At 32.8% G+C, this 23,731-nt stretch overlaps 1 protein-coding gene across 1 annotated transcript; it reads left to right on the top strand.

Moving 5' to 3' along the window:
- Positions 1-7,618: 7,618 nt before the first annotated feature.
- On the top strand, positions 7,619-8,888 carry LOC127128628 (copper transport protein CCH). The gene is made up of 3 exons (XM_051057994.1): positions 7,619-7,983; positions 8,185-8,260; positions 8,331-8,888. Exons 1-3 carry the CDS (start codon positions 7,972-7,974, stop codon positions 8,666-8,668), a joined length of 426 nt encoding a protein of 141 aa, XP_050913951.1. The 5' UTR covers positions 7,619-7,971; the 3' UTR covers positions 8,669-8,888.
- Positions 8,889-23,731: the final 14,843 nt, after the last annotated feature.

The following is a 23,731-nucleotide window of genomic DNA, read 5'->3' as shown; positions in this document are numbered from 1 at the left end:
GACCCAAGGTCTTTATGAGTATTTCCTATCCTTATGAGGGTAAAACTGTCCTTATTATTGAGAAATAAGTAGTTTTATCCTTTGGATGTAAACGGGTCATCGTAGGGTCATCGATTGGTCATTGAAGGCAACAGTTATGAGGATACCTTAGCATTCGAAGGGACTATCATCTTTTAACTGTAGGCAACATCGGAGGGTCATCGAGGGACAAAGTTGTATATTCGAAGGCAACATCCGAGGGACTATAATTTATTTTATGATGATTTAACCGAAGGGTCTTTGCTAAGGGTATCCCCACGTTCGCGGGACATGACCGTAATATCGTAATCGTAAGGCAACAAAGAGAGGTCCAAGATCACTTATTCAAAGGCAAAGTTTTACAATTAATTATATAATTAGGATGAAACTCCACATTAAAATTATTAAAAATTATATATTAAAAAATTAATACATTAGAAATTAATACATTAAAAAATTAATTTAGGGTGAAACTCCACAAGGGTATCCCACAAATAAAGTGGAATACCTAGCCAATAACCTTTTCCTGGGATATGTGAACCTTTACGAAACTCAAAAAAAGAAACATGTCAGAACACCAAATCAGGGTGCAATCGAAGATTACACCGGAGAAATATCACAACAATAAATAGGATAGGATGAATAATGCATGGCTATGATAAAACAAAAAAAAACAGAATAGGCCACGGATTTTGAATTTGAAAACAGCCCCACGTTAGGAACTTTGAATTTTATGGCATTTTATCACAGGAATAACATGGTCAAACATTCAGGGTATTCAGGCATATTTAAATTCCCATACGAAAGCAAATTATATATCAACATTTAATCATGATGCATTATATATGTAGATATGGCCAATTAAAAGTATAAACAATAGAGATACGCAAACCTGTTTGCCAATTCAAGGTTGAAGGGATTGACCCCTTGTAGTATCGGAATAAGTTAGGCAGCGGGAATTGGACGGCGATGGCTTCGGTGCAGATGGGCTGCCTTCAGGGTTTCTTTACTCTGAATTCTCCGGGTAGGCAGGGTTCCTATGCCAAAGTTTCTATCCGTCCTTCTCTGTTCTCTCACTTTCTTTTTCCTCAAGGTTTGTTCCAAGGAAACCTCAGAGTGTTTTGCTTCTCTTCCTTCTTTCTCCAGTGAATCTCCCAGTGTAAACTCCAAGTGTTTTTTCCTCTACTGAAACTTCAGTATTTATAGACTAATTTCGTGGGTAATGGGCTTGGAATGAGGGAGACCCAAGTCCAAAATAATTTGTTATATTTTATTTATATATTTATTTTAATTATTTAATTAATTAATTAATTAATTAATTAATTAATTATTTTTTTTTTTTTCTTTTTCTTTTTTTTCGTTTTTTTTTTTTTTTTTTTTTTTTTTTTTTTTTTTTTTTTTTTTTTTTTTTTTTTTTAGGAAAAATGATGGGTAATTTTTGGGGTATGACAACCACCAAGACCTAAAGGAGCAATATATAAAGGACCAAAGTTGGAAAAATTGGGGACGCCTACATTTACACTTACGCTCTGCAATTAATTTTTACAGCTTTCTAGCTTTTTAGTTATTTTCTTTTCAGCAACTTTGTTTCTGTTGCCTTAGTTCATTCGCCATTCTTTTTAGAATTCCTTTTTCCCTTTTCCTTTCCGTTTTCCAGTTAGCCATAGTAGTAGTTTCCTACACTAGGGAACTACTACACTTTATTTAATTTTAGTAAGCAATTTGTATTGAAGAAGCAGAAGCCTACCGACTTGTGGAGGACTACTCAAGTACTCCGAGATTCGCTATACTCTGTTACTTCGATTGCCAGGTTTTTATTAAATTGCTATTATTATAGCCCAATTATTATTATAATTATATTTGCCGCAATGTTGATCTGTTTATGCTCTGTGTTTGCCTTATTTAACATGTCCGGCTAAACTATCGGTGTCGGTGTGTAGCAATTTAATTAGATGAGATTTAATAATAATCGGTGAAAACTATTTTTCTCAAACAATATTTTAGGCTAAAGTTTTTAATTTAAATTTAATTAAATTTATCATAAAAGCGTGAGAAGCTATTTAATATGATTTTGCCACGAGAGTGGGAAATTAACTAAGGTGAGAACCAACAATCGCGAGAGCGTGAGGCTCGAGCTGGATAGTAAAAATTAGGCATTGAGTTTAAAAACAGCGAGAGCACTTTAAAAACAATTAGAACTTATTTATTTTCAAAAAGTAATTTTAACTTCAAATGGGACAGCGAGAGCGTACATTCTGCCTTAAAGCTATAGGCCGAATCAACAATCACGAGAGTGTGAGATAAAGCTTTTTAAATAAATATTTTCTACTGAGAGATATTTGGCATTTAAACTATTCACCGGTGACTTATCGAATCCCTGACAATTAATGCGTTGCATACTGATTCCTTCCATCAATTCTTTCTTAAAACTAAATTTCCCTTAGATTTACTATTCTTCCCCCGAACTTCTACTAATCATTCCCTTAGCTAAACATAGTGACGTTAGTAACACTAGTTTGACCATAGGTCCCTGTGGGATCGGTATCTTTTAAAACTAAAGCGACTGAACTGTGCACTTGCAGTCAAGTACCCGATAGACTATATTTTATATATAGTCACGACAAGCATCACCATGTCCAATGACTGTAGTCATCAACAATGATCAATCCATATTTCTTTCCATTGATAGGAGCAGTTTCCACTGGTCCAAACAAATCAATGTGCAGAAGTTCTAACGGTCTAGAGGTAGAAACAACAGTTTTTTTCTTTGAAAGAAGTTTTAGAAAACCTGCCTTTCTAACATGCTTCACAAAGAGAATCTGAAGCGAACTTCAGGTTGGGTAAACCTCTGAATAATTCAAGCTTATTTATCTGATAAATCATTCTCATGCTAACATGGCCCAAACGTCTATGCCAGACCCATTGCTCCTCATTAACATACATTGGACATTTTACGTTTTGATCTTCAAGATCAGAAAGTCTAATTTTATAAATGTTGTTCTTCCTCTTTCCGTTAAAAAGGATTGTACCATCTTTCTGACATACAACCTTACAGGAATTTTGATTAAAGATGATATCATGACCATTGTCACTAAGTTGGCTAATAGACAAAAGGTTATGCATCAGACCATCAACTAAAAGAACATTAGTACTAGAGGGAAGTTTACGATTACCAATGGTCCAGAGCCAATGATATTTTCTTTCTGGTTTCCTCCAAAACCAACAAAGCCTATGGGATTAAGTTCCAAATCTTGGAACCTAGACCTTCTGCCTGCCATGTTTCGTGAGCATCCACCGTCTAGGTACCATGATTGGTGTTTCAACTGAGTTGTTAAGGATGTCTGCAACATAAATTATTTTATCCTTAGGTACCCATGTTTTGGCTCCTCTTTTGTTAGTTTTCCCATAGTTTCTTACAACTTTAGGTCTTTTAGAAGAAGGATAATCATGAGATATTTGTGCATGATACTTAGGTTTTAGAACAAAGTTCTTATCCTTAGTATGCTTATGTGTTTGTGTAGAAGTATCAAGCTCAGTGCCAGCAGTCACAAAATGCACATAGAGAGGTTTTGGTTTAACCAGGTTTTATAGATTTTGTACAACTTAAACCTTTCCTGCCATTTCTGCTAACTCCATAGATCAAGGAAACCAATTTGCTTCTATCTATGCTTTTAGCCATAAAGTACTGGAATACTCTATCATATCTGATGACATAATCAATACCAGATGCTTCTGAAATTATTTCCTTCTATAATTTTGAAATTTTGCTTTTCAAAGCAGAGTTGTTACTTTCTAAAGAAAATACTTTTTCATTTAGAGAGGAAATATATTTCACAAGCTCTCTATGAGTTTCAGAAGTAATTGCTTAGACTTGTTTAAGGTCCTTGTATTTACTCTGAAGACTCTGGTACTTTTCCAGCATTTCAGAGAGACATGATTCAATATCAGAACGAGATAGGTAAGAAAATACCTCTTTAGAATCAGAGTCAGATTCTGATTTTGATAATACATTGTCTTCTGGTTCTTCAGAGCTTGTGGGATCCTCTGTGGTTGCCATCAGTGCAACATTGGCTTTTTCTTCATCCGAATCTTCTTCTTCAGATTCTAAGTCATCCCAGGTAGCCATCAACCCCTTCTTGACTTTGGAGAATTGATTTCTTCTTGGGCCTTTTGTCCTTCTTCAGCTTAGGACAATCATTTTTGTAGTGGCCTGGCTCCTTGCACTCGAAGCAGATAACTTCTTTTCTGGAACCTTGCTTCTTTTGTCCAGACGAAGAATCGAAGCGACCAACAATCCTTATGACTCCTCTGAACTTCCCTTGACCACTTTGCCTATGTTTCCAGAGTCTGTTGACTCTCTTTGAGATTAGAGACAACTCATCATCATCATCTGAGTCTTCATCAGATCCTTCTGATTCTTCCTCAGCTTGATATGCTTTTGTCTTCTCAGGCTTGGATTTTAGAGCAACATATCTACCTTGCTTCTGAGGTTCATTTTCTTCAATCTCAATCTCATGACTTCTTAAAGAACTAACAAGTACTTCAAGACTGATGCTGTTGAGATCCTTTGCCAGCTTCAAGGCAGTTACCATAGGTCTCCATTTTTTAGGAAGACTTCTGATAATTTTCTTGACGTGATCAGTTTTAGAATACCCTTTGTCCAGAACTTTAAGTCCTACGACAAGCATCTGAAACCTTGAGAGCACAGTCTTAACTTTTTCATCATCTTCCATTTTGAATGCCTCATATTTCTGGATTAAGGCCAATACCTTTGTCTTCTTTACTTGAGCATTTCCCTCATGAGTCATCCTCAGAGAGTCAAAGATGGATTTGGCAGAATCTCTGTTTGTTATCTTCTCATACCCCGTATAAGAGATAGCATTAAGCAATATGGTTCTGGCCTTATGATGATTTTTGAATTTTTTCTTCTATTGATCAGACATATCACTTCTTGCTAAAGTATTTCCTTCAACGTTTACTGGGTGAACGTATCCATCGACTACAAGATCCCAGAGATCAACATCGTAACCAAGAAAGAAACTTTATATTCTGTCTTTCCAGTAGTCAAATTTCTCACCATCAAAAATATATAGTTTTGTATTGTAATGGTCTTTATCATAATTATTAACAACGTTATCAGCGTTAGGTGCAACCATTGTTTCTCACACAACTGGATCAATATTGAACACTGTGAGGTGTTGATAAAACTTTTATCATAATCAGAACCGGAGGTCTGATGCCAATTGAAGGTGTGAAAAACATAAGAAATGGGGGTTTGAATTGAGTTTTACAAGAAAAAGCTTTTTCCAAAACAAGAACACCACTAACAAGTTAATAACAAAGAGATAAAAACACAAGTATTTTTATCCTGGTTCGCTTGAAACTCAAAGCTAATCCAGTCCACCCACCAAGGTGATTTTGCCTTATACACAAGGACTTAATCCACTATAATCAACAAATTATAACAAACACAAAGAATAAGCTTCTTTGTCTTCTTAAGGATCCAACTAAACCTTAGTCTCCTTAAGGACTCACAAAGAACAACCTTCTTTGTCTTCTCAAGGATAACCTCCTTAAGGAATCAAATAAATAGTTTGAATAATATTTTGTGTGTTACAAGATGCTTCTACACAACAAATTTTACACAAATGAATAACAAACACTTAAAGAAAATTTGTTTACAAAAGAATGACAACTTTTCACAAACAAAATAACTTGTCAAAATATTTGCATAACCGATGTTTTTCTTCAAGTCTTCAAGTCATACTTATATAGCATAAGCATATGATCGTTAGAGGGAAAAATGGGGAAAGCTCATTTGAGCGGCTGCCCACTGTTGGATGGGAAAGGAATGATACTGTATAATATCATTTCACCCACAAAATCAGTGACAGGTGTGATGTATAGTACTATCCTTGCCCATGAAATCAGGTAGTGGAGAGGATGTTTATTTTGTACAATGTACTATTTGATCACGTTCCCATTTTGATCTTATCTTCAAATTCATTGACTTTTGATGAAAATTGATGAAACATAAAGTTGGATTCATAAACTTCAGAATCTTTGGCCAGAATCCTGACAGCGTCAGTAGTCTGACTTGAGATCTTCCATATCTTCAGAATCTTCAGAGTCTTCAGAATCCTCAGTCAGAACCTTGATAACTTCAATCGTCTGACTTGAGATCTTCAGAATCTTCAGCTACATAACACAACTTTATAAGCTTGCCATTTTTCAAAAGTTTGGTGATCAGAGTCACGTCCAGAAGCATGAACTGAGAGAACATTGCAGCAACAACATATTGTCTCCTTAAAAGCTTCTGATGAGTGAAACATCTCAGAAGCAGAAAGAACATTGCAACAACAATATTGACATCTTTCAGAACTTCTAATAGCTGGCGCATAAGCGGATTTAGAACACATAGTTCAGAAACTAATGACATTGCACATCATATATTCAGAATCAGAACTGGTTGTTAAAGCTACACAATAACAAACCATTAGGGTACCAAAATTGTTCTCACACAAATACAATATTGGTATCATCAAAACTCAAGGTATATATGCATAATCAAATCTTGTTGTAACAATGGCATCACGCCACGATGCTATTATGTTGCGCCACGACGAGCGGTGCATCGTGCCACAATGGTTGCAATTCAGAATTGCCTCAAATTTGCTCTTTTTTACACCATTTTTTCATATTTTCTTCTTTCTTCCTTTGTCTTCAATTTATTCAAAAACATGGTAAATCCTAATCAAACTCAACCAAAATGAGATGAAATTGAATAAAATAACTGATAAAATGTCATAAAATTTACGTGTTGAAAGAGTGTCATTAGCGATAATCCGCGAATTTTAAGGTATCCGTAGATATTTACAAATATCCATGGATAATATTTTTTTAAAAAAATAACATTTTTAGCTTCTTTTAAAGATATAAAAAGTTATTATCACATAACATCCATACAATTCGCTCTCAATTTAACAACAAATTTCATATATTAATTTTCTTCTTTTTCACCAAAAGATAATATCATCCAAACATAATATTCATACATTTCATTTTTAATCAAAACAAATTCAAGATATTATGGTTGTAAGTTACGGTGGAAGAACGGACGACGGAAGAGTCTGAAAGAAAATAATAGTTAAATACAAGAAAGACTGTTTTAGTTAGTTGGATGATGGAATTGTTAGGGTAAGATTTAAAATATAAAAAAAAACTTAAAATGTGAAAATATCAAATATAATTTGCATGAAATATAAAATATTTCTTCAAACTACTAATATGTTATTGTTCTTGGCCTATGGTATTCTCCAACAAATATGTGGTACATGTAAAGAGAAGTAGTACATTCAGAAAATTGAGACACACCTACTTTGTACCACGTGTCTACCACAATACAATATTGGAATTCATACTCAAATGTCAAGTACTATGGTCTATAAAATAAAAGTACTACCACCATAACTTTTTTTCTTAATCAAGCAACATTATTATGTACTAGCTTTACATTTCTTGTACTACATTATCCTATATCATTTCAGTATTCCACTAAGACAAGGACAACTTTGATTGGAGAAATGACGAAACCCACTTCACACATTATTGCATGCCATGCAATAACAACCTAACCTAACTCTGTCGTTAATTGTTCAATCACATAATGTTTTTGGATAAGAGTAATACTCATCTATACTTGTACTGCAAGAGTTGGAAATATAACTAGAATTCAATTATGAAGTACAACAATTTTTTGCTTGAAAAGAAAGCATTAGAATTCTACTTTTAATTATGAAGTCCACTTCACATATATTGGTTCACCAACCTGCCTACTTTGTTGGTATATAAAAGGCATTAGTCCATTACCACAACTCTTCATTCCATAACCACCCAATTGAGAATACATTTTTCTGTCTTTGAACACTTTCTTTTCATACACGTAACATAACCATGTCTTCTGAGGTACTTAATCTTTTTACTTCTTTTTTTCCCGTATTTTTCTTGTGGCCGAGATCATTGTGATTTTGGTACTTAATTCATTTGAATTAGATATTTTTCTTTATGATGAGGTTGATGAGTTTCTAAGCTCAGATATCATGATTGAATTTCTTAGTACTTTTCAATTTAATATAAAGGATGAATGCGTGACTGTTACGATTTCAGACGGTTGTCCTGAAAGTAAAGATGTCATGCACAGGCTGTTCAGGAGCGGTCAATAGAGTTTTGGAAAAAATGCAAGGTAAAAATGTTACAAGAACAATACATCTAAATTAGGTTTATATATATATTAACAGTTATTTTGTTTACAGGTGTAGAATCATTTGAGATTGATATGAAGGAACAAAAGGTGACTGTGAAAGGAAATGTAAAGCCACAAGATGTTTTTGAAACTGTTTCCAAAACTGGAAAGAAAACTGAATTCTGGGTGGAGCCTGAAAACAAGTCTACAGAAACTGCAACTGAGGTTGAACATGTTATCAAACCTTCTGATTCAGAAGCTGCAGTTATTGCCTCTGTTGAGCTTGATAATAAGCCAATAGAAGCTTCAACTGAGGCTGAATCTGAAAATAAGTCCACAGAAACTGCAACCATTGGAGTTGTTGAGCCTAACAACAAGCTTTCTGAAACTGCCACTGTTGCTGCCTAAGAGATTACTACTTGTGTTTATTTCTCTTTGAAATTAGTCTATTTTAAATTTCAAAATGATCTTTGGTCGATGCTCATATGATATATAGATATATATATTCAGTGTGATGTGTTTGTGGTATCTAAGCTACAGATACTTTCTTACAATGCACTTAGGATGAATATTTTAATTGACTATACTAAGCAGTGTGCTTTATATATTAGAATTTAAATTGTCACTATTTTTACTTGGTCGTTTTCTTAAGTGTTCCTTTATATTTTCACTAAACTATTCGACTGTGCTAATATGTTTCATTCAAATCTTGATCCGAATAGCCTTATTACATTCTCTTAAATGAGAATTCCTTTCTTATCTTGGTGAAGATACTGGGTCATTGATTTATTAGTCGAATAATTGGGTTACTGGTCGAACCGCATGACTAAATCGGATTAAATCAGATAACTTGGTTGAATAAATCGATCTCTATAACAAAATTATATAGTTAAGCCGGTCAAACCGGATGAGTCGGTCTCTAAAAAAATCATAACACCTACAAATTTTAAAGTTTTAAAATATCATAATTTTACAAATTATTCTTTAAATTCAAATTCTAAACAACACACAATAAAATAGAGGCAATATGAATGTTGAATCCTAAAAGAAGAATTTTTGTCGCCTTTAGAGGCAATATATACGTTAGAACCTTAAAAGGAATTCTTGATACCCTTGTAGATAATATGAATGTTAGATCTTCAAGGAGGAATCTTCTCACTCTTAAAAGAAATATGAATGCTAGACTCTCACTAGAGGATCCTCTCTTAAAGAAACTCAAATAACACTTGAGGACTCACCCCAACAAGAAATGCATTAGGTCCTGGCAGCATGAAAAATGAACAACAAGTAATTAAAAAAAACCCACAAATAATGAAAAGACTAATAACAAACGAAAGGTGCACATAAGCATCAAACGATGCACCATTTTAGGGACTCACCCTCTAAAGCAACACTTAAGGGACTCGGTTGCAAACAAGGGTCTAAAAATTGAAAAAACTCGCATTTATGCAGTCTCACTTGAGGGTCTCAACTATCTAAGTTTTGCACACTAGTAGATTACCTTCTTCATGGAATTAAATCACTTCTCCATCTCCAAAACCTCGTGCTTGAGAGACTGTATATTGGTATAATTTCATTATGCCTAAGAGAAGGTAATCCCAAGGGAAGCGAGACAAATTAGACATACTGGTGCCAAGCGAGCACAAGGGTAGTGCCATAGGCCGCCTGAAGTTGTGCTTCTAGTCGTCCATCATTCATAATAACTTGTATGTGTTCGACTTGGGTCAGTTTGTCTCTCACTCGCTTATAAAACGCGGGGAGTTACGTGTCCTTGCGAACTAAAGAATATAAAGATCAATCAAGGAGGGAAACCAGGATCTCTGTGATAATAGGAGAAATAACGACTCTCATATCCCACGCTCCTGAGGGAAGAGAGAATAACCACTTCCTAGGTCTAAAGATCTTGGTCAAATAGGTCTTTATAAATAACTCAACCTTAGGTTTGAGGAAGAGGAATTGTTTTCACCAAGAAATTATATATACAGAGTTTTTCACCACTCTATGTGAGCTAGGTCTAAACACCATTAACAATCTTAAACATCACAAACAACCCTCGAAATCGAAGAATACTCTTATTGTACTTTTTTTAGCAAGTACAAACTTCATCGGCTCCTTTGGGGAGCAAGTTTGTGCCCTGTCTTGGGAATGACAAATTTGATTCCAAGGGATTTTTACGCAAGCATCCTAACTTACCTAACAACCTGAAGATGGTGAGTTCACTGGGCACAAAAAATGTCTCACCTGGTGGATATGTAACACCTCAACTTAGTTATCTAATTTAAATTGAATTTATATTAGTTTATTTTATTTAATTTAATTAGATCTTTAAAATAACACAAATTAAAAGTTATTTTAGAGTTGGGAGAATATAGAGTTTTATTTAAAAATAGAGGGAAATAGATGTTTTGAGTAAGAAACTAAGGTGTGGTGAGAATTAGTGAGAATATAAAATTATTAATTTAAGTGAATATTTGAATTATTGGAATAGTTAATTAATTATTCATTTAATTAATTTAGATATTATTTGAAATAAAAATAAATAATAGAAATAGAGTTAATAAGGATGTTAAAAGAATTGAGGGGTGAGAGAAATAAAAAAGGAATTTTATGTTAAATAAATAGGTAAAGTGAGTATTAGAAGGGGATGGTGAAAACAGAGGAATTGAGAAAAGAGGCAAATCTAGGAGGGAGGGAGGGAGGGAGAGAGAGAGAGAGAGAGAGAGAGAGAGAGAGAGAGAGAGAGAGAGAGAGAGAGAGAGAGAGAGAGAGAGAGAGAGAGAGAGAGAGAGAGAGAGAGAGAGAGAGAGAGAGAGAGAGAGAGAGAGAGAGAGAGAAGAAAAGTAAAAAAAACGCGAAAAATTCATCAATCTTCAAACCTTAAGGTGAGAGGAGAGAAACTCTTTACTTATGGATATTTAAGCAGTCACAGATAGTGAGGGATCTTTACCCTCCTATCTTTTTCTTCTTTTTCTGGGTTGTGATTATTGTTGTGGCCAAAAAGGGTTTAGGCAAAATACTTTGGTCATCGATTGATATGTTTCCCTTATTTTCATGAGTATTTATAAAACTGAAAGATTACTTCTTTTGAATACTATTTGATCGTATTATTTTTGTATGATAATATGTGATTGTACCCTTTGGGCAAAATTTTCAATAATTGTTTTTGAGTGAAAGCCATAAAAAAATCAAAATCAAAATTTATGCAAAAGTGTGTTTCTATTTTTTTAAATGAATTTACGTAACAGTATGGTCAAAATTTTTTTTGAATGACTTATTCAAATGCCATAACATTAGCACAATAACATATTATTATTTATATTATGTTGTTATTTAATTATTATAATAATATAGTTGTTATTATTATCGTTATTAAATTTTATATTATATTTTGTTATGGCTTTATAGTTTACAAATGATTGTTAGTTGTATCGCGTGTTATTCTCGGTTTTGTATATAGTTTGACTATTTCTGGTTTTATGTTCGTCAATGTCATTTGGTAAATACCGTATCATTAGTATCCTTCATGACACTATTTTTAAAAGTGCATTGTGACATGCATAGTTGTATTATATGTGTTTAATAGTAGCATGCATGGAGGATTTTAAGTTTAACTTCATAGCACTCAAGAGCTGTTATGAGGAATTAGGAATTTAGATTTAATTAAACTTTTAATATTATTATAGATAAGTGTGTTATAATAGACAATGATGGAGCTAGCACTCATTATTGTTGAGTTAATTGATAAAAAAGAATATGTATAGTTAAATTCAATGAGCTTCAGAATTTAAATGGAAGGTATTTGACTCCTTAGAGTTGTTTTAAGTTATATTATTACTTGAGTCAGACCGTATAGCAATAGAGTTCAATTTGAGTTATTATCAATCATGCAAGAGTTGTCAATTGAGAAGAGGATTTTGAATTACTTTAAACTTATATTTGTATTTGTTTTGAGTAACTCTGACGTGTTTAGAGTTGTTAAAGTTATTTGCGAATTGTTTAAAGTTAAACCTGATGAGCTTTATTTTATAATAATAATAATAATAATAATAGTAATAATTTTATATTATTAATTGTAATATTTTAGAGTTGAGTTGAAAATATTTATTATTTATAGTTATTTTAGAGTTGTAGAAATTGTTATAAAGTTGTTTAGAGTTCACCTTGAGAAGTTTGTTGAGTAAAAGTTAATAATCGTTAACCTTTTGATGAGTTGCGAGTATAAATTAAATTAATTATTACCATGTTGGTATATTTCGAGTTTTTATTGAATTAAGGTGTAATTTGGGGTTGTTGAGTAATAATATAACTTTACTCTGATTATTTTTAGGTAATAATATAATTATTAAAATTTAATTATATGGATATTTTGAGTTGTTGATGAGTATCATTGAGATAATACGTTAATAATTTTGCATTGTTGATGAGTATGTGTGAATATTATATGATTTTATGATTAAGTTATAGTTATATAATATGTTGAGTTGTTGTTCAAAGAGAACATATTTTTTAGTACGAGATGTGAATGTTGTTTCTTTGATTTTCGAGTTGAATTGTTGCACATGTGTTTAAGAATTGTTATTGAGTCTCATTCATTCATGTATATCTGAGATAGGTATGAATTCGGTCCGACAAGATCAAGTGTTCAGAGAGAGTCGATGACGGTCTCATTGTTCAGAGAGAACATTGTTCCAGAGAGGAACCAAAGATGTGGATAATTCAGTAAAATAACTCTGACATCCAAAAACTTTGTACCACATGCATTCTTTGAGGAGGGGTACATTGCATCATACATTTGCATTTTGACTATCGTTATTGTTATATATGATTGTGTGGGAATGTTATGTGATGTTACCTGCCATGAGAAAACTATCCTTGTTGTTTAATACACCGTTAATATCTATAAAATTACTCTCACTCGTGTTTGTTTATTTGTGGTGCTTTTTACTCTCCTGGAGTACAAATAATCAGGTAAAGGTGTAGTTGTTGTTGAGCTGGGTGATGGCACTGTTGACCTCTTCAGTTTTTTACTATTTTTTTCGCGTTCTTTTGTTTTGATAGTGCTTTGATATGTAACACTGAGATTGGTATCGTTTGAATTTTGTTTACTTTCTGAGATATGTGGGATTAATTCTCTTATGTTTGAGTTAAACTATTTTATTTAGATATTCAGTTGAGCATGTTTATGAGTTTTTCGTTGCGTTATTTGAAATAATATTTTGATTGAGGTTTTTATGAATGAGAATGTGACACCCTTGAGATTTTAAATAGTTGGTTCTACGTGGTTTTGTTTAGATATGTGTATTCAAGGTTAGGGTGTTACAAAGTTGGTATCAGAGCAGGTCGGTCCATCCGTTCAGGTTTTATGATGTTGTTTATTCCCTAGTATATGATGAGTGTGTGAACATTGTCGATACAATGTTTTTTCTAATAGTTGTTTGCTATTATAATAGACAAATGGCTGGAAGAAATGACTGTGCAATTATTGATTACTTGGAAGCTTTGGCTCAGGTTTTGCTAGCTCCGCAGAATCCACAGGTTGAAGATTTTGAATCACGTGGGTTGGACAAATTTCAGAGAAATAAGCCACCAACCTTCAAAGGAAGGTATGACCCTGAGGTTGCTCAAGATTGGTTGCAAGAGATCGAGAAAATATTCTGAGTGATGGCTTGTACGGATGCTCAGAAGGTTTTTTATGGTTGTCAGAGGAAACCGAGTACTGGTGGGATAATGCTAGACAGATATTTGAGGCTAATGGTATTGCACTATCTTAGGTTATTTTTAGGGGCGCATTCTTGGAAAAATATTTCCCAACTGATGTGCGTAGCAAAAAGGAGATCGAAATCTTTGAACTTAAGCAAGAGAATATGACTATTGCAGATTGTGCTACCAAGTTTGAGGAATTATATAGGTTCTTCCCTCGCTATAATGAGGCAAAAGCTAACGTGTACAAATGCATTAAGTTTGAGAATGGACTTCGTCCAGAGATCAAACAGTTTGTTGGGTATCAGAAAATTCGTTAGTTCTTTGTATTGGTCAACAAGTGTTGTATATATGATGAAGACATACGTGATATATCTGCTCACTACAAGAGTGTGAGTGAGAAGAAGAATGGAAACCAGAGTCGTGGCAAACCGTATGCGACTTCAATTGCTAAGGAGGATCATAAGACTCATCAGGACACTACAATGGGGAAAGGAACAAGTGGGAGAGGTGCTCCTACTCCTATTAAGTGTTTCAAGTCTGAAGAGTTAGGGTATCATGCTTTAGAATGTACTACTATAAAGTGTTTCAAGTGTGAAAATTTAGGACATCATGCAAATGAGTGCAATTGTGACATGTTTCCACTGTGAAGAGCAAGGTCATATATGTACTCAGTGTCAGAAGCTGAAGCAAGTTCAATCAAGTGGAAGAGTTTTTGCTTTGATTTGATTCGAGGTATGTGTTTCATAGTGATATCTCTTTTGTTGCAAGCTCCATTAAGGGTAGCGTAATATGGGAGTTAGAAAACCAGTTGAGGGAGTCTTAGCCCCAGATGTTTTAGTAGGAGATTTTCGAGGACGAAAATCCTTTTAAGTGGGGGAGAGTTGTAACACCCCAATTTTAGTTATCTAATTTAAATTCAATTTATATTAGTTTATTTTATTTTATTTAATTAGATCTTAAAAATAACAGAAAATAAGAGTTATTTTAGAGTTGGAAGAATATAGAGTTCCATTTAAAATTAAAGGAAAATAGGTGTTTTGAGTAAAAAAACTAAAGTGTGGTGAGAATTAGTGAAAATATTAAAATTATTATTTTAAGTGAATATTTGAATTATAGGAATAATTAATTAATTATTATTTTAATTAATTTAGATATTATTTGAAATAAAAATAAATAATTGAAATAGAGTTAATAAGGATGTTAAAAGAATTGAGGGGGTGAGAGAAGTTTAAAAGGATTTTAGGTTAAATAAATAGGTAACCTGAGGATTAGAGGGGGATGGTGAAAACAGAGGAATTGAGAAAAGAAACAGGTATAGGAGAATTCAGAGAGCGAAGAAAAATTGAAAAAAAGACGAGAAAAATTCATCAATCTTCAAACCTTAAGGTAAGGGGGGAGAAACTCTTTACTTATGGGTATTTAAGTAGTCGGATAGTGATGGATCCTTACCCTCATATCTTTTTCTTCTTCTGTGTTGTGATCGTTGTTGTGGCCAAAAAGGGTTTGGGCAAAATCCTTTAGTCATCGATTGATATGTTTCCCTTATTTTTATGAGTATTTATAAAACTGGAAAATTATTTCTATTGAGTCTTATTTCATTGCATTGTTTTTGTATGATAATTTGTGGTTGTATCCTTTGGGAAAAAAATTTAATAATTGTTTTTGAGTGAAAGTTATAAAAAAATCAAAATTAAATTTTATGCAAAAGTGTGTTTCTATTTTTTTAAATGAATTTGTGTAACAGTATGGTCAAGAACTTTTTTGAATGACTTATTTAAATGCAATAACATGAGCCCAATAACATATTATTATTTATATTATGTTGTTATTTAATTATTATAATAATATAGTTGTTATTATTATCGTTATTATATTTTATATTATATTTTGTTATGGCTTTATAGTTTACAAATGATTGTTAATTGCATTGTGTGTTATTCGCGGTTTTGTATATAGTTTGACTATTTCTAGTTTTACGTTCATCAATGTTATTTGGTAAATATTGTATCATTAGTATCTTTCATGCCACTATGTTTAAACTGCACTGTAACATAGATGGTTGTATTATATGTGCTTAATAGTAGCATGCATGGAGGATTTTAAGTTTAATTTCATAGCACTCAAGAGCTGTTATGAGAAATTAGAAATTTAGATTCATGTAAACTTTTAATATTATTATAGATAAGTGTATTATAATAGGCAATGGTGGGGCTAACACCATTTATTGTTGAGTTAATTGATAAAAAAAATATGTAGAGTTAAATTCAATGAGCTTTAGAATTTAAATGGAAGGTATTTGACTCCTTAGAGTTGTTTTAAGTTATATTATTACTAGAGTCAGGCCATTAGCCAATCGAATTCAGTTTGAGTTATTATCAATCATGTAAGAGTTGTCAATTGAAAATCTTAGAGTATTTTAAATTACCTTAGAGTTATATTTGTATTTGTTTTGAGTATCTCTGACGTGTTTAGAGTTGTTAGAATTATTTTCGATTGTTTAAAGTTAAACTTGATGAGCTTTATTTTATAATTAAAAAAATAAAATAATAATAATAATAATAATTTAATATTATTAATTATAATATTTTAGAATTGAGTTGAAAATATTTATTATTTATATTCATTTTAGAGTTGTAGAAATTGTTATAAAGTTGTTTAGAGTTCACCTTGAGAACTTTGTTGAGTAAAAGTTAAATATTGATAACCTTTTGATGAGTTGCGAGTATAACATAAATTAATTATTACCATGTTGGTATGTTTCGAGTTTTTGTTGAATTAAGGTGTAATTTGGGGTTGTTGAGTAATAATATAACTTTACTCTCATTATTTTTAGGTAATAATATAATTATTAAAATTTAATTATATGCATATTTTGAGTTGTTGATGAGTATCATTGAGATAATATGTTAAGAATTTTGCATTATTGATGAGTATGTGTGAATATTATATGATTTCATGATTAAGTTATAGTTATATAATATGTTGAGTTGTTGTTCAGAGAGAATTTTGTCCAGAGAGGACTTTGTTCAGAGAGAACATATTTTTTAGTACGAGATGTGAATGTTGTTTCTTTGATTTTCGAGTTGAATTGTTGCACATGTGTTTGAGAATTGTTATTGTGTTTCATTCATTCATGTATATCGGAGATAAGTAAAAATTCGATCCAACAAGGTCAAGTGCTCAGAGAGAGTCGATGATGGTCTCATTGTTCAGAGAGAACATTGCTCTAGAGAGGAACCAGAGATGTGGATAATTCACTAAAATAACTCTGACATCCAAAAACTTTGTACCGCATCCATTCTTTGAGGAGGGGTACATTGCATCATACATTTGCATTCTGACTGTCGTTATTGTTGTATATGATTATGTGGGAATATTATTTGATGTTACCTGCCATAAGAAAACTATCATTGTTGTTTAATACACCGCTAATATCTGTAAAGTTATTCTCACCCCTGTTTGTTTATTTGTGGTGCTCTATACTCTTCTGGAGTACAAATAATCAGGTAAGGGTGTAGCTGATGTTGAGCTAGACAATGACATTGTTGGCCTCTTCAGTTATTTACTGTTTTTTTTTGTATTCTTTAGTTTTGATAGTTTTCTGATATGTAACACTGGGATTGGGATCGTTTGAATTTTTTTTACTTTCCGAGATATGTGGGATTATTTCCTTTATGCTTAAGTTAAATTATTTTATTGAGATTTTTTAGTTGAACATGTTTATGAGTTTTTCGTTGCGTTATTTGAAATAATTGTTTGATTGAGGTTTTTATGAACGAGAATGTGACACCCTTGCGATTTTAAATAATTGGTTCTACGTGGTTTTATTTAGATATTATATTCAGGGTTAGAGTGTTACAAAGTTGGTATCAGAGCAGGTCGGCCCATCCGTCCAAGTTTTATGATGTTGTTTATTCCCTAGTATATGACGAGTGTGTGAATGTTGTCGATATAATGTTTCTTATAATAGTTGTTTGCTATTGTAACAAACAAATGGCTAGAAGAAATGATCGTGCAATAGTTGATGCCTTGGCAGCTTTAGCTCAGGTTTTGCTAGCTTTGTAAAATCCATAGGTTGAAGATGTTGAATCACGTGGGCTCGACATACTTCAGAGAAATAAGCCACCAGCCTTCAAAGGAAGGTATGACCCTGAGGCTACTCAAGTTTGGTTGCAAGAGATCGAAAAAATATTCCGAGTGATGGCTTGTGCGGACACTCAGAAGGTTCTTTATGGCTGTCAGAGGAAACAAAGTAATGGTGGGATAATGCTAGACAGAGATTTGAGGCTAATGGTAATGCGCTAACTTGGGCTATTTTCAGGGGTGCGTTCTTGGAAAAATATTTCCCAGCTGATGTGCGTAGCAAAAAGGAGATCGAATTTCTTGAACTTAAGCAAGGGAATATGACTGTTGCAGATTATGCTGCCAAGTTTGAGGAATTTTATAGGTTCTTCCCTCACTATAATGGGGTAGAAGCTGAAGTGTCCAAATGCATTAAGTTTGAGAGTGGACTTCGCCCAGAGATCAAACAGTTTATTGGGTATAAGGAAATTCGTCAATTTCCGTATTGGTCAACAAGTGTCGTATCTATGGTGAAGACATTCGTGTTAGATCTGCTCACTACAAGAGTGTGAGTAAGAAGAAGCATGGAAACTAGAGTCGTTGCAAGCCGTATGCGACTCCAGTTGCTAAGGAGGATCATAAGACTCATCAGGACACTGTAAGAGGGAAAGGAACAAGTGGGGGATGTGTTCCTACTCCTATTAAGTGTTTCAAGTGTGAAAAATTAGGTCATCGTGCTTCAAAATGTACTACTATGAAGTGTTTCAAGTGTGAAAAATTGGGACATCTTGCTAATGAGTGCAAGAGTGCAATTGTGACATGTTTCAATTGTGGAAAGCAAGGTCATATATGTACTCAGTGTCAGAAGCCGAAGCAAGTTCAATCAAGTGAAAGAGTTTTTGCTTTGATTTGATTTGAGGTATGTATTTCATAGTGATATCTCTTTTGTTGCAATTGCCATTAAGGGTAGCATAATATGGGAGTTAGAAAGCCAATTGAGGGAGTCTTAGCCCGAGATGTTTTAGTAGGAGATTTTTTAGGGCGAAAATCCTTTTAAATAGGGGATAGTTGTAACACCCCAACTTTAGTTATTTAATTTAAATTGAATTTATATTATTTTATTTTATTTTATTTAGTTAGATCTTAAATATAGAAAATAAGAGTTATTTTAGAGTTGGGAAAATATAGAGTTTCATTTAAAATTAGAGGGAAAGAGGTATTTTGAGTAAAAAAGGAAGGTGTAGTGAGAATTAGTGAGAATATTAAAATTATTATTTAAAGTGAATATTTGAATTATTGAAATAATTAATTAATTTTTATTTTAATTAATTTGTATATTATTTGAAATAAAAATAAATAATAGAAATAGATCAATATTCAAACCTTAAGTTAAGGGGGGAGACACTCTTTACTTATGGGTATTTAAGCAGTCGGATAGTGAGGGATCCTTATCCTCCTATCTTTTTCTTCTTCTTCTGGGTTGTGATTTTTGTTGTAAACAAAACGGGTTTGGGAAAAATCCTCTGGTCATCAATTGATATGTTTTCTTATTTTCATGAGTATTTATAAAACTGGAAGATTATTTCTATTGAATCCTATTTGATTGCGTTGTTTTTGTATGATAATTTGTGGTTGTGCCCTTTGGGCAAAATTTTCCATAATTGTTTTTGAGTGAAAGCCATAAAAAAAATCAAAATTGAAATTTATGCAAAACTGTGTTTCTATTTTTTCAAATGAATTTGCATAATAGTATGATCGAGAGTTTTTTTGAATGACTTATTCAAATGCCATAACATGAGCACAATAACATATTATTATTTATATTATGTTGTTATTTAATTATTATAATAATATAGTTGTTATTATTATCGTTATTATATTTTATATTATATTTTGTTATGGCTTTATAGTTTACCAATGATTGTTAATTGCATCGTTTGTTATTCGCGGTTTTGTATATAGTTTAACTATTTCTAGTATTACGTTCATCAATGTTGTTTGGTAAATACCGTATAATTAGTATCTTTCATGCCAGTATGTTTAAATTGCACCGTAACATACATAGTTGTATTATATGTGCTTAATAGTAGCATGCATGGAGGATTTTAAGTTTAACTTCATAGCTGAGAAATTAGGAATTTAGATTCAATTATATTTTTAATATTATTATAGATAAGTGTATCATAATAAGTAATGGTGGAGCTAGCACTGATTATTGTTGAGTTAATTGATAAAAAAAATATGTATAGTTACATTCGATGAGCTTTAGAATTTAAATGGAAGATATTTGACTCTTTAGATTTGTTTTAAGTTATTTTATTACTGGAATCAGACCATCAGTCAATAGAGTTCAATTTGAGTTATTATCAATCTTGCAAGGGTTGTCAATTGAGAACCTTAGAGTACTTTAAATTACTTTAGAGTTATATTTATATTTGTTTTGAGTAACTCTGACGTGTTTAGAGTTATTAGAGTTATTTTCGAATTGTTTAAAGTTAAACTTGATGAGTTTCATTTTATAATAATAATAATAATAATAATAATAATAATAATATTTTAATATTATTAATTATAATATTTTAGAGCAGAGTTGAAAATGTTTATTATTTATAGTTATTTTAGAGTTGTAGAAATTATTATAAAGTTGTTTAGAGTTCACCTTGAGAACTTTGTTGAGTAAAAGTTAATAATTGTTAACCTTTTGATGAGTTGCGAGTATAAAATAAATTAGTTATTACCATGCTGGTATGTGTCGAGCTTTTGTTGAATTAAGGTATAATTTGGGCTTGTTGAGTAATGATACAACTTTACTCTGATTATTTTTTGGTTATAATATAATTATTAAAATTTAATTATATGGATATTTTGAGTTGTTGATGAGTATCATTGAGACAATATGTTAATAATTTTAGATTGTTGATGAGTATGTGTGAATATTATATGATTCTATGATTAAGTTATAGTTATATAATATGTTGAGTTGTTAATCAGAGAGAATCTTGTCCGAAGAAGACTTTGTTCAAGAGAGAGAATATATTTTTAGGACGAGAAGTGAATGTTGTTTCTTTGATTTTCGAGTTGAATCGATACACATGTGTTTGAGAATTGTTGTTGACTCCCATTCATTCATGTATATCGGAGATAGGTAGGAATTCGGTCGGACAAGGTTAAGTGCTCAGAGAGAGCCGATGACAGTCTCATTGTTCAGAGAGAACATTGTTCCAGAGTGGAACCAGAGATGTGGATAATTCACTAAACTAACTCTGACATCTAAAAGCTTGGTACCACATACATTCTTTGAGGAGGGGTACATTGCATCATACATTTGTATTCTGACTGTCGTTATTGTTGTATATGATTGTGTGAGAATGTTATTTGATGTTACCTGCCATGAGAAAAATATCCTTGTTGTTTAATACACCACTAATATTTGTAAAGTTATTCTCACTCCTATTTGTTTATTTATGGTGTTATGTACTCTCCTGGAGTAAAGATAATCAGGTAAATGTGTAGCTGATGTTGAGTTGGATGATGGCATTGTTGGCCTCTTCAGTTATTTACTATTTTTTTTCGCGTTCTTTAGTTTTGATAGTGCTCTGATATGTAACACCGGGATTGGATTGTTTGATTTTTTTTTTATTTTCCGAGATATGTGGGATTAATTCCCATATGCTTGAGTTAGACTATTATATTGAGATATTCAGTTGAACATGTTTGTGAGTTTTTCGTTGCGTTATTTGAAATAATATTTTGATTGAGGGTTTTATGAACGAGAATGTGACACCCTTGAGATTTTAAATAATTGGTTCTACGTGGTTTTATTTAGATATGTGTATTCAGGGTTAGGGTGTTATAGGGTACGCATCTCTTGAGGGGTCTCTTACTAGAAAAGGTGATGTTTAACGCCTACATCTGATTCGCAAGTCCATGGTGGAACTTAAGACTGAGTTAACCATGACAAAATAGAAGCTTAACTAGACCCGTATACTGCTGACCTTGGCCAACCCGAGTTGCGAGGAGGTGCAACGTTCGATATATAAGCTTGAGAATGAGAAGAAAGACAAAGTTTAAACATATGAGAAGTCAGGTGATGATATTTCCAAGACAAAGGCAGGGATCGAGGGTTTGGAGGAGATTGTCCAAGAATAGTTCACTGCAAAAGCCCAATTATAAACAAATTTAGTTGATGCTAATGTAAAGATAATTGACTTTATCTACCATGAATTCAAAATGGCCAAGGCACATGTGTTATATCTATATCTAAATTTGGATATGGGAGATCTTGGTTTGTTCAAGGTCGTCTCGGATGGGCACTTGAATGATGAGGAAGACGGGGCCGTTGAGAAAGAAAACTCTCCTTCCAAGATGAGGGAGGAAGACATCGTGGAGCCTGGTATTACTCATGTTGTTGATGGGGATGAGTGAATCGTCCATGAAGAGGGGCAGATCTACCCAGCCCAACAACTATATTTTTTCTTTGGTTGTTTAAGTTATAGTTTTTTTAATATCGTCCATTTTGATCAATGTAACACTTTCCCTTTGTTGGTCTTTTAACTAGAGAAATATTTATGTTTTTGGAGAGTTGCTTATTTATAGATTTTAGAGTGAATTTAAAATTTTTGTCCGCCTTTTTATTACTTTTATGGATGTTTTATTTTTTAAGATTCTTGAAGTCGTAAAGAATTTGCAAGTGGACCCCTTTTGCATGGCGCTTCAGACTACCTCAATGGGCATGGTGACACCCTAAAGAGCCCAATGATACATTATAGGGCACAATGATATCATGTAGGGCATAATAATACCCCATAAGGCACAACAATTCACCGTAGGGCATAATATTTATATGAGTTAAGCAAACAGTATTGTTGAGAAAATAGTGTGCCTCCTTAAAAACTTAATATGGGTAGGCGCCATGACATGTGTAAACACAAGGTCGCCTCTTTTCATGTCCCTTGGGACTTCTCTGGAATTATATCTTCGAGTATCCCTCTCTTTGGTCATGTATTCCTAAATATGGGAGATCTCTCAAGCTTCATCAAGTAGGTTTGGTTGTGCACTTGAGCCTTTATTGTTGTTGGATTTGAATTGAAACCTTGTGGCATGATGTTGGATAGACTTCCTTTTAAGTATGATGTGTCATCCACTGATAAGATCCACACATGGTAGGCTTCCTTGTCAAATAGGGACCTGAACTCAAATAGGAAGTCAACTAGCACTTTAGACTTTATGTTACCCCTTGGGAGGAAGTTTGTGTCGTATTCTGATAACTCGTCATACCAAGACACTATCCTTCCTGCCAAGTTCAATTTCTTTAATACCTAGAGAACATGGTAGTTTGTTTTCACCATGACCTCATGTCCTTAGAAGTAGGGCTTCAAATTTCTTGTTGTTATCACCATTGTTGATGCCAGTCTTTATATCTTTTGATATTTCAACTATGCAACTTTGAATACCTTATTGACGAAGTAGACCTGTTGCTTGTCTAGAGGACATATTCAGTCAAAGGCGACATAAAATTTGGCCTATGTAACCCTACATTTAGGTTGTTTTAAGCAAGGATGTTTTTGACTAAATGGGCTAGATTGTTTTGGCCTCTCAAATTATCTTGTCGAATGTTCCTCAATACTTCTTCAGCATCATGGTCTCTACCAACCATGACAACTCCTGCATTAACATGGGCTACTTTTTCTTCTCCTCCCATAACTG

Source organism: Lathyrus oleraceus, chromosome 3, assembly GCF_024323335.1.
Source record: "Lathyrus oleraceus cultivar Zhongwan6 chromosome 3, CAAS_Psat_ZW6_1.0, whole genome shotgun sequence".
Classification (NCBI taxonomy): domain Eukaryota; kingdom Viridiplantae; phylum Streptophyta; class Magnoliopsida; order Fabales; family Fabaceae; genus Lathyrus; species Lathyrus oleraceus.
This window is presented reverse-complemented; position numbering and strand designations above follow the sequence as displayed.